At 47.2% G+C, this 12,554-nt stretch overlaps 1 protein-coding gene across 7 annotated transcripts in view; it reads right to left on the bottom strand.

The window, feature by feature from the left end:
• Nucleotides 1-649: 649 nt before the first annotated feature.
• PPP1R12B (protein phosphatase 1 regulatory subunit 12B) overlaps nucleotides 650-12,554 on the bottom strand; it is a 212,752-nt gene continuing 200,847 nt past the window's right edge. For 4 of the 7 annotated variants that reach the window (XR_013968008.1, XR_013968009.1, XM_080824313.1 and 1 more), the window contains one exon: nucleotides 6,363-8,595. Coding sequence is in view for 5 of the 7 variants with exons in the window: in XM_080824313.1 (XP_080680439.1) it covers nucleotides 8,461-8,595 (135 nt within the window). In the remaining 2 variants the exon portion in view is untranslated. Of the gene's footprint in view, nucleotides 3,163-6,362; nucleotides 8,596-12,554 lie in introns of those variants that run through there. The other 3 variants (XM_080824314.1, XM_080824312.1, XM_080824315.1) reach the window with 1 other exon arrangement.

Raw genomic sequence — 12,554 nt, forward strand, 5'->3', positions numbered from 1 at the left:
TCATGCCCAAGAGCTATCTGGAGAAGAGTAAGCAGCCCTTGAAAGCCAAACAGGCAAAGCAGTGAAACTTCAGCCAGAGAGTCTCTGGAATGGCCGAATCATTACTCCTGAAGGTGTGGCTTGGTTTTGAAAAATATCAAATTAATGAGAACAGAGGATATAAAGTCGTACCAAGAACCTTCTCGTCCCCATCCTGGTATTTCATGTAAAGAGTCTGAAAGTGACCCAGCACAGCCGAGCCCCCAATTGTTGGCCAGACCGGCAGTACTCACGCAGCCTGAGCTATCTGGAGTGCTCTTGGGTATCCAGACCAGTAGGTTGAGGACAGGAGGTCTGTGCCCACTGCAGAGACCAAAAGCACAAATGGGGGGAGGCCTGTTGCTGTCGGCACCGAGAGCACACGGCTGGCCATTAGGTCTCTAGACATCACTCCTGAGCTTCCAGTCAATGAAACTGTGAGGAAAGGGTATTTTATTCTCTGGGAAGGGACCAGAATTCAAAGTCTATCGGTCCAATAAAATTAATTGCATAAGACAGAGTATCTGAAATGACCTGGGATGGCTTACACTTTCATGGTTTTTTGGCCATAGAATCCAATATTCCTGAGATTGAAAAGCTTGTAAATTTTTCATCACAAGGAAAACTTTCTGGCAAGAAAAGGCATCTTTAATGTGAAAGGGCTGTGTGAAGCAGCAGGGCCTAACACCCACCTAGGAGTTTTTAGATTCTGTCCCACGCTTTTGAAAGGCACAAACAGATGAGGGAACGCTCTGTAACCCCTTTACCTGGTCTATCTAATGTGAGAGGGTCAAGATATTTTTCTAATAATTCAGCTTTCCTTTCCTGAGAAAGAGGCAGGAACCGCCCCCATGCCTTGCCCAATATCCAGGATGTGCCAGGAGAATCAATTAGTCAACACCTTCTGTTGATTTCCCCTCTCCCTAGAATGAAGAAGATGTTTATAGTGGAAGTGAGGAAACATTTTACTCTAATTTAGCATTCCCTGAGAACTGAGCTGACAGTGCTCCCAAGGTCATACAAAATCCTAATCAGTAGTGGCTTCTCTTGGAAAATGGTTGGAAATGGAAGAGAGAACTCTGTATATTCTAAAAATGGGGTCTTGCCAGAGAAGACATATTTCCTATTCTGGAACTAGGACCTCTGGTTTAAAGAGCATGTAACATTTCAGAGGGCCATGAAGAACTACACTGTCGTTTTTGGGAAAGAAATTAAAAATGGGCAGAGGTGATACATGTTAAGAGAACAGACCACTCTAAGCACTGAATTCCATGGGCCACTCTAAAATGAGGAGGATTTACATGACCTGTACACTCAAACCAACCACGGGAGAAAATGCCTGTAAAGGCCAAATACGTTAGGAAGACAGACGAGATGTGACAGGCAGGAAAAGTATGCCATGTGAGGGATGCCTTCAAGGACCGGGAAAATGCCAGTTGGAAGTAAGGTTAAGGGGAGATGACCAACGACACGAGGGGCTGTCACATCGAAGGGCAGCACTGGACCATGTGGAGCCCCCACGGCAGACCTTGACTCATCTTAGGAAAAGCTTTCTGGTTATCAGAGTTGCCCACCTTTCAAGGGACAAATGCACAGCTACCTGACCAGAGTTGGGGCAGTAGGGTCCCGGCGGGGTCCCTCTAACATGACAATGGAAAGCTCAACCAAATGACCTCTGGGCTTTGCCACTCTAAGATTCTGTGACTCTCGTCAGTGGGTTGGAAGTATCCCATCACTTTAAGCCTCTATTAAGAGGTCATTTCTCCTGTTGGTTTCTAGAAAACAAATGGTCTCTCCCCTACATCTAGTCACTGGAAATCATCAAATTCACCACAATTACCACAGCACGATCTATCTTCTGTCCTCTTTGTCACAAGGTTGCAGATGTCCCCAGATACTCTACTCACACCAGATATGTGTGCTTCCACTCCCTGGTCCACCTCCCACCCATCCCAGCTCTCATGCTTCCTTCCAAGGACTTCCTTTCTCATTTGGAGCAGGTGCCAGAGTACAGAGAGGAAAACAAGGTCAAAAGGAGATGAGGCAGAATGGCGTGTTCAGAGCCCAGATTTTCTAATAAGGAAAATCACTGTGTAGGGAAGACAAGTGGGAGATGAGAACAGTGGGCTGATACTGATGCCATGGTCTGGCTTTTCTGCAACAGGGCTAGTGGTGCCGCCAAGGCAATTCTTCTGGTCTCCAGAGTGCCCCAGGAGAAATGATTTTTCATAATGGCCAAAGACAAGTGAGGTCAGATGCTCTGTTCTAGCTCTTACACAATGTGGTAAGGTGGTGGAGGGGAGAGAGAACAGAAAATAGAAGGATAGAGAGGAAAGGAGTAAGGAAGCCAGGGTCATCGGAGCCCTGGGGAAAGGGGCCAGGCATGAGGAAAGAGTAAGAATTAAGACTAATCAGGCATGTTACTGGGTTGTTGATAGAAAAAATAACAGTAACACCAGCAAGGAGTAAGAGAAAAGTCAGTTCCTGAGAGGTGCAGACTAGCAGAGACCTTCAATGCAGAGTCACTGTCACCTTGGAATCTAATGGAAACATAGCTCCAGAGGCTGTCCGATGATTATGCTAACATCCTGTTTCCCTTGGCATCCCAGACAGGATCCTGGAATGGCCACCGTAAGACTCACCTATATCAGAGGACACTGGGTCCGTGTAAAAGGCTGTGGGGTACTGGTTTGGGTAGAGGTCTTACATGTTTGGATCAAATCCAATGTGGATGAGTAGCTGCGCAGCAGGGAGTTGGGATCCACAGCTGAGCCTGGTGGACTCCCCAAGGCCTTCTCCAGATGGCTCGAACGGCTCAAATGATCACAATCATGCTTCAATTAAAACTGTCATAAACTCAGGGGGTGGGGGGCACGGGAGGGACAGGGCATTCAGAGTGCGGAGGACATGTACGGTGCAGAGGAAGTGACTGGAGGAGGGTCAGAAAGAAGTCCTTCCACCAAAACATTCACTTTCTTTTGGTTGGAAGGCAATGGCTGGAAAAGAGGGGTGGGAACAGCAAATGCTGCCCCTCCCCTCCCAAACTGGGAGCCTAGTCTATTTGGATAGTTTGCTGATGACTCTGATGAGGGCACCATTTTCATCTTTCAGCCTCTGGTTGTCGGATTTCAGTTCTGTTAACACCTGCAGGGTGACAGAGGGAAAGGTGTGTTAGAGCTTGGAATCATCACCTCCATACCCTCCCTGCCCAGGCCAGGCCAGCCCAGCGAGCAGGGCGTTCGGAGGCGGAATATGCAGGGTACTGTCACCACCCTTTCTCCCAGGGATGGAAGTCCCCCGAATCTTCATGTTTGTTGACTTGGTGATGTGCATAGGGAGATGTGCATAGGGAGATGTGCATTAGGGAGACCAAAGCCCCTCCATCGTTTGAACTAGCATATTCAGCAATAGCATCTTATTTCACGTTCCACACCACGTGTCCTTTCATTCTCCTGAATCGGTAACTGTTCCCGATGGTTCTGGCCCTTGAACTCACTTCTAGTCTGGAGATATTAAGGAAAGTGCCAAAGGGAGCTGGTGAGGACACAGAGCAGAAACTGAGAAAGGAGTCCTGGGTCAACGAAAAAAGAGTTAAGGGCAGACACTGCTTCACACCCCATCAAAAGTAGGAATGCACAGGGGAGAGGCACAACTCAGCTTTCTGTCACACCCACGAGATTTAAGGTCCTCCTTGTGCCTTCTGTGATAAAATCCACCCAAATTTCTGCCGGTCATACTATACGTATCCACTTTCAACCACTAAAACCCAGGGAGTGTACAAGTTCGGTCACTGCACAGTTGTGACGCACAGGGAGTGATAGGTATGTATTTAATTCCCACCCGGAGCTCCCTATGGGGAGCTACCACAGGATACCAAGGGTCCTCAGCAGCAGTTTTAGGGGATAGTGCTACAGATCCAGGAAATAGGTGCTTTGGGGGATGGGGGAATAGAGATTTCAATTCTATCAGTTCTGCCATCTTGGAACACGACACAGTGCTGTTCAACAGGCAAACAAAGGAAACACGGCAGCCCAGGCCCTAGTCTGGATAGCCAAGTCTTCATATGGGACCAGACAGGCTGGCAGGTGTGCTGAGAGTCTATAGCACTACAATGGGACGTTGCTGAGGGACAGTTCCTGTGTGGGTCCTGCTGGCAGTGTAGGGAGAGTTAAGTTAGAGGGGAAGTACATCTTCACCGTGAAAGCTACAGAAATCTACACCTACAGAAATCTACATCTACATCCCATCAAGGCAAACATGCTTTGATGTTTTTAGTCAGCAAACCTACAGGACTCCAGCAGGAGGTGAGGTCACCAGTCAAGGATGGCCTGGGCTCAGAGGTCATGAGGCCTGTTTAATTCTAGCTCTGGCACTGCTATTAACGACTTAGGGACTCTAACTGTACATTAAGAAACAAAATTTTTGTTTCCCCAATCTCTTCTGGAGGATGTAGACTCGATTACACGAATACTATGTATCACAGAGACACAAAGGATTTGTATTAAGGGAACGAAAACAGCAGTGAACATCCATAATGGGGAAGTTCTCACTCCCATCGTCTCATTAGTACCACATGAGTCTGTGACACAGGTGCTATCCTTACGTCTACAAATGAGGAAATGAAGAATTTCCTAACTAGTCTAGAGTACCCAGCTCTTAAATGGCAAAGCTGATATTGAGCCCATGTGTGCCTGACTCTGAAGATTATTCTTTCATTACAGAGGTCGTGTAGGGGTGGAAAAGAGAGCACCAGAAGTCCAGAATTCCAGCACCGTTGGGGTCATGAACGGTCTCTATTACTTTAAGCAAAACACTCAGTTTGTCTGGGCTTCCATTTCTGTGTCTAAAGAAGAATCATGGTCTCTGCCCTGGTCGCTCATCAAGTCGGGCCCCTGTGAGGGCCCCGGGAGAACTGGACGGGGAAGTGTGCTGACGGGCATGATGTGCCCTGCGATCCTTGGGATTCTCATGACCGTGGTGAGTCCTCCCATGAATGTGGGATGGCAGGTAGGTGATCTGCAAATTTTACTAAAAAGATTTTAATCCAGATAGTATCAAAATAAAGTTTTGGTCCTTTGCCTCTGCCTCCCCTACCTCCAGCCTAATCAAAGCTGTTCTGGCTGCTCTCTTCCGTGCCTCCATCCCTGTGGCCTTGACTATCAGAAGTGAATGCTCAGAAAGCTCGGTCCAAGAAGATTTTTAGAAAAAGTCAGCCAGGTTGGCCCCACAGTGCTTCAGCTTCCCATCTGCTCTCCAATGCTCCATCCTGGATCCCACAGCCAGCCTGGGTATCAGTGAGACTCTGAAAGTCGTATTTCCGCAATAGCATTCCATAGGCAGGGAAGGAGCTGTATGTGTCGTTGGATTTCATTCCTCTGCCAGCAGCTCACCAAATCAGAACTGAGGTGACCCCTCCCTGCTTTTTAAATGTACAAACAAATCGTTGAGCCTTGGTGATTTATTTCCACATTAAGAACTCAATTCTTGAAAAAAAAAAAAAAACAAAAAACAAAAACTTGGACAAGGCAATTTCCCAGCTGCAATATGCTACAACTGACATCTTAAGGGAGTGTCAAAAAGTACAAGATGTGGAATGTAGAAATCAAGGGGGAAAACAGTCTCATAAACTTGACTCTCAAAAGAGAGAGGAGGAAATGAACAGTGTTATCTGATATTCACTTGGACTTAAAGAATGATTAAATAAGAACACATGCAGAAGCACTAGAGAAGTACGAGGTTTAACGGAGCTTTATCATTTCAGTCCCCGGGAGGTCAGCTTTCTTAACTTCTAAATTACCAGTTCACTGGTTTGATGTTAAGGTGTCTTGGGCAAATAAAATTTAAATGCATGTTTTCCAAACATGACTTTGTCCAGCCTTTGATGAGGAATGTGTTGAAGAGGGAGAGGATATGAGGGTCTTAAAGCTGCGGAGTCCTGGGAAGGACAAGGCTAGCTGCAGGGTGATAGGGGGCTCAGGATGAGCCTTACCCAGGGTGCTTTGCTTCTGACTATTTGGGAAGTGGGGAGAGCATCCCACGCTTACATTCTTTTGGAAATGGCGTACACGACACATTGAGATAAGATGATTTCTCTAGGGGATTATTAAAAAACAAAACAAACCCCCAAACATCCAAAAAGGCAGGGCGAACTTTCTTGGCCACGCTGTCAGTTTGGCTTAGTTATCCCCTCTTTCCTTCTGGTGGGTATCGGCAAATGTTTTCTATAAAGGGCCAGACAACTGATATCAAGCCATATGGTCTCTGCTCCAACTACTCAACTCTGCTCTTGTGGCCCAAAAGTACTTATAAACATAATGATAATATGTAAACAAATGAGCATGGCTCAGTTCCAATAAAACTTTATTTTTGGACATCAAAATTTGATTCCATTATTTTCATATGTCATGAAATAGTCTTTGTCTTTTGACTTCCACCCCCTACCCCCAACTATTTGTATGGCTTATGGGCCAGACTGATGGGCCACAGTTTGCTGCTCTGTTACATGTGCTATGCAATGGTTTCTTTACAGTGGCAAAATCTTTGGGTGGTAATGGCTGTTGAAGAAGTCAAGAGTGCAGAGAAAGCAGAATGCTGTCCCCCATCCCTCAGCTGCAAAGGTGGGGCACACTATGGTTGTTCAACAGATTCTTCTTGCACTGTTTAGGCCATATGCTTAACAAATGGCTAAAACTCTGTGCCAAACACAAGGCAGCTAAAATCACAGTGGTTGAGTGCTTGGGTCTGGAACGTGACATACTGGGTATGAATTTTGGTTCTACCACTTACTCTTTGAGTGACCTTGGACAGGTTACTTGATCTGTAACTTGCTTTTCCCCCACATGTTAAAATGACTGTTCTGGGGAGTAAGTGAGAAAAAGTATAGAAGGTACTGTGCACAGGCCTTAATAAATGATAACTTGTTACCTTAGTTATTAACCACTGAAAGCACGAGATCTAGTTTTGCTCCATACTCTATACTATGTTGCACAAAGAGGGAAACTAAAAATAACTGGGACATCTTCTGTGGGTCCCTAGTTCACCCCTGTCGAATTTTCCAGTAATCCTGAGGCTTACTTTAAAGCATGGAGCTAGGACCTGACATGGCACTCGGTAAGTAGGGTAACTAAGCTGCTTGGTGCCAGGCCGAGGTATTACTTCCCTTTCAGTTTTCTTTCTGTGCGTGATAGCATCTACAGCAGGATATTAGCTCAGCCCTTATGGTAATTTGGGTGCTTGAGATCTAGTGGGTATTAGCTGCCAGCTACTGACCCTGAAGGCACAAGCAAATAGGCAGAGAAAAGAACAGGCGCTGGTCAGGACTAATTAGATTGTTGCTGAAAATTAAAAACTCATTTCAAAGAGTGAAATTGCTCAGCAGCGGTGACCCCATCATACCACCGCGGAACGGGAAAACAAGTTATCTGTGAGCTTGTCTTTCAGGCCTATATCCAAGGAAAGGCTTCAGGTTAGCAAACATAGTTTTTGATTCCCAGCTGAGAATAAATCCCTCCTCTCCGCTCCAACGACTGTCATCTCCTTTGCAAACCCACCCCCATTAGGGAAGGTCTGGCTGTGTGCGGGTCTCATTTATCCAGGCTGTGCTCTGCCTCACAGCCCACACACTGGCTAGGGGTGGGGGTAAAGGGGCACATCCGTAGGACCCAGAGATTTGTGACAGGGATGAGAACAATGCCTCCCAAGGAGGGGGAAGAAAGCAAAGATTATTGCAGAAGGGAGGCAAAGAACAGCCAATTCTACTCAAATGGTGGGCTGGACAGTGTCATTGCTGGTGGTGGAGCTCTAGCCTTTAGTGCTAGTCGTCCCCATGCAGCATGTTGTCAGATGTGGAAGACTTCGTTCTATGGTATGTTCTGGGGATTGGGGCAGGGCGGAGATGGGGGAATGGGCCCACCAGGCACTACATCCGTTAAAAGCTCCCAGCCAGGGTCCGGAGTCCCTGCCTTTGGTTACCCCAGGCCCAACAAGAATCTGGAGTCCGGGACCAGCCCCCATTGCTCCAGCGACCATGATGTACTTGGGTTGCTGCCGACTGAGAAGCTCAGTCTCAGTTCAGCAATGACCCCACCGAGTCTGCACATCCACGGATATGTGTGCACGTCTGTGAACTCCTATGTGTAGCCGAGTGAGCAAATCCACATTCAGTCTCCAGGGGAGGAGAAGGTGATGTGGTGATCTTACCAAATAGACCACCGGCCCAGGTAAGGGTTCCTCCACGGCCTCCCCTTGACCTAGGCTGTTATGTCTCACTCTGTGGTCTCAGTCCTGGCTCTTTCCATCTGCAGATGACCGACACTTAGAGGCACCCACAATACGGTGGCTCCGATGGAGGGGCACGAGCACGGGGCTTCTGGGTCCAACAAGAAGAGTGAACATGCCTGGAGTGGCGGAGGAGGGAAGTGAGGTGGAGAAGAGGGGCAAGAACTAGAGCTCCTGGGTTTCCGAGGACTCGACGGACTCCGAGAGTCTGGCCACAACTCGGGTCAGGGCCCTGTTCTCAGCCTGCAGTTGCTCGTTCATCTGCTTCAAGGTTTGAATCTGTTTTAGCTGGTGGAGGTTCTGTAGAGAGTGAAACATGGAGGGGACAGACAGACAAGAGAGAGACAAGACAGACCAGAAGAGATAAAAGTAGGACAAAGAAATCACGTGACTTTTTGGTTTTCCGTTTTTAGCTGGCATGCAAGAAAGGAAATGAGAAAGGCGGGAGTGATGGTGCAGGATGAGAGGAGGAAGAAGGGAGAAAAGCACCAACGAGGTGGGGGGCTGGGCCTACGGTTCTCAGCCGAGGCCTGACTGCGCTGCAGGTCAGCACGTGAATACTACCACCATGTTCTCCAACAGCATGTGTGGATGGCTTTTGAGAAGGACAGCCACCATGTGGCTTGGGCCTTCTGAACGGATTTAACACCTTGAGCCATAGCCTCAGGGGCCTTTCTTCATCATCAGTGGGCCCTGGAGTTGAGGACTCCCTGCATTCCTAAATCCAGCTGCGGCCCTTCTCTCTCTCCCTCCTCTCATCGTGCCCCATACTTGGCCCCTACTCCTACTCCCCCCACCCCCGGGTCCTTCTTGTACTTCATTTTTTATTTTAAAAAATGAAACAAGGAAAACAAAAGAGAGGCCTGTCGTTTAAGTATCTTCTGCACGAGGCATGTACTGTTTAGAAGGCCGAAGGGGCACGTACAAGCTAAGAGACGGGCAGCGATCTGCACGGTCCTCTGGCCTGTTTTCTAGGGTGCCTCATTAACCCTGCTAGCTCTCCACTGCAGTCCAGAAGCTTGTTCCAGGATCCAAGAACTGCTAACCCGCCTTTCACCTGCTAGAGGACTACCTGCGGCACGAAATTCACAGCTGACTGTGCTCTTTGTCCCAGCTCATGAAGAGGCGGGCAGCTGCTTGGAGGTGTTCACATACAGATTCATGCTCTGAAAATTACAGCTGTGTACAAAAGTTGGAGAAATAAATGTCCAAGACAGTGGAATTACTTGGACTGATGTACTATTTCAGACATCACTATTTGTAAGTGTTACAAATGGGACAGAATAACCAGTCCACAGATACTCTTCCTAATACCTTGTAGCCCATAAAGGACCTAAAGACTTCAATAAATGCGACTATATCACAGGCCTGCTTACTGTTACTGTCCTTGCCTAAGTGGTTGTCTGTACTGACCCTGTAACCAAGACCTTCAGCTCTTTGGGAGGAGGAAAAGGATTTTATTATGCAAATAGGGCTTCACAGAGGAAGATGAAAAATCCTGTGGATTATAGTGATGACACACCAGAGAGAAGTTTCTCATACCCACATGGATGTGAGGCACAGAAATGAAGGACTAGCAGAGTTATAGTTGGACGTGAAGAAGCAAGAAAATGAAAGGCAGCAGGAGGGGAGAAAAAACAGTGAAAAGGAAAAACAAGCAGAGACAAACTGAAGAATATCTCTTTCCCCAAAGGAGAATGAGCACCTTGGGAAAAAGGCAGAGCAGCCCAACACTTCCATGGAGCCATTAAAAGGTAGGGACCAGGCAGTGGTTCTTACCCTCTGCAAGCATGTTGGCCATGGAGAGGACTGAGATCAGAGGAGATCATGGTGCAGCATACGGAAATATTTAAAGAAATGGGCAGGGACCAAACATAAGAACCAATGGAAAGTCCCTGGCTCTCACCCTTCTTTGGTGTTGACCTTGGACCAAAGCTTTCAACATAACCATAGTCATTACATGAAGTGGTCCTTGCCTCCTAGGGAGTAATATAAAAGGCACGAGCAATGAAAATGATTCAGTCTAACAAGTGAGTACAAGCAGATCGAGGTGGAAGAATTTGGAAGTTATCAGCATGAGGGAGAGAGGCAGGAAACAATCTGGTGGAATGTTCCATAGGAAATAGTACTGAAAATAAGGCAGCAAGATGGAGGGGAGGGCAGGGCACAGAGCAGGGTGGGGAAGGGCAGGGTCAGCTAGTGGTATTTCCAGAGTAAGTAAAAATAAAAATTCCAAGAGCGATCTAAAAGGGGAGTGGCTGCTGGGCCCCTCATGCAAGGACCTGGGAGAGGCAGGGAGGAGGTCTGGGAAGGAAGCCAATGCTGAATGGCTGATGCAGTAGAAAAGTCATCCGGTCTGATGTGGGCCAGACCCAGTGCAGCCTCGCACAGCTCACGCTGACATGCACACCTGTCAGAGGCTGGCACATCATTCTACTCCAATCCAGGATCTGAGTGCAGTATGTCCCGGGGAGAACTCATAAATACTTACCTTTCTAGTAAGGCCAGAAAGATGCAACCCATGTCACAAGCTCAGAGCCCCATGTACACCTGGGCAAGCCCATCTCAGGGTTCCCCATTTCACTTGGCTTTTGCACTTTATTTGCCAGAATCAAAAAAACAGGCACCAGAGTCACTTTCTGTCCTTGAAGACCTACTGGATCTTCGGGGTTCACTGGAGGTCAACCTTCAACCTGCTCCCTACTGATTGCTCCAAGAGGTTTGAGCATCTGTATAAACCAAATACGCAACAGGCATGGGGGCTAACTGGACCTTAGTTGTACTGGGTCCCAGATTTGATAAGACAGTTACCTGTGTGGTTGACTAGCACACAGAGATTTTAACCACTGATCATTCCCAAGGTGTTACTGACCCCAAACTGTAGCCTGGAGGAAGAAGGACTTGAAAGCTACCCAAGCAGCTTCTTAGACTCCTTTAAGGTCAGTGACATCAATTTTATGATGTCTGTATCTAAATATTTGACGTTTTTGCTTATCTCAAGGTATAGACAGAAACATGAAATTGGTGTTGGCTGTGAGGCTTTTATGTTCCTCCCCCTTTGTCCTCTAGGGGGAGCCAGACGATCTGTAAACCTGGTGTTGGGCTTGGACCTGAGCAAAGGGCGTTTAGGGGCTTTAGAACTTGCAGGTGTGTCTTCTCCATTTGACTTTGCAACTGGTCATGGAGAATAATGGCAATTGACTGAATGCATCCATTTTTAAACTAAAAACAAAAACAACAAAAACCAGTTTCAAATCAGTGTGCCTATTTTTTGAGGTCTAAACAGCCAGGATCTGGCTTCCTTTGATAATTTGAACAACTGGATCTGAAGCTGGCTGGCAAACAACTTGAGCCTGAGGGAGCGAACACCTTCATGTATTTTGATCTCTTGAGGAAAGAAAGGAACTCGTGACCTAGTTTAGGAAGTCCTCACCCTGACAGAACAGGGAGAAAGAAATATGGAAGCCTGTCTCAAACCACAGGCCTGAGAGCAACTAGAACCACTGAAGGGGCTCTCATGCTCGGCAATTTAGGATCGAAACAGAAATAAAGAAGGACCTCAACTGCTCCACTTGGTGACTTTCTGGGTCTTTGCGTGCGGGCCTGGGCAGAGTGGTGCGGAGTTCTGTGACTAGTGGGTCTGGGCTAGCCTTGGACTCCTGGGTCCTCATGAGAAGGCACCACCTTTGGCTTCATTTACATGTACCTGATCAGCATTTAGGCTGTTCCTTAATGAGCACCACCGACATCTGCCTAACAGCAGGGTACAGACGGCGTCTACTCAAGGGGTTTCAAAAATGGAGGAGCCCCCAGTGCAACCAAGAACTGTGGATATTCATTCATCCAGAACTGTTTAGCTCTACTAACACACCGCTTGAAATGGGAGAATACTTCTGTGCTCTAGGTGAGGTGGGTTTGGAAAAATCAGAAGATGGAGAAGCTAAGGGTGTTGGGCCATCCTGTTTTTACCATAGGAGAATTAACCATTAAGTGTTTTTACTTCTTGCTCTTTTACATCAACTTAAAAGATATACGTGCCACTTTTTGGAGATATAAATAGGTATTGCTTGAAATTCTATGTGAATGGGATCAGTTACAGCTTTGGAATGGTGACTAAGAACTCAAGGGCAGGGCATATCTCCCTCATTCTGGAATTATATAAAGAGTAACAGGACTGTGAGCACTGGATCTTCTGTAAACTTGGGCCTTGTCAGGTCCTGAGAAGTTTTTTCTTCAGTAAATAACTGATTTGGGGGGCC

Source organism: Martes martes, assembly GCF_963455335.1.
Source record: "Martes martes genome assembly, chromosome: 15".
Classification (NCBI taxonomy): domain Eukaryota; kingdom Metazoa; phylum Chordata; class Mammalia; order Carnivora; family Mustelidae; genus Martes; species Martes martes.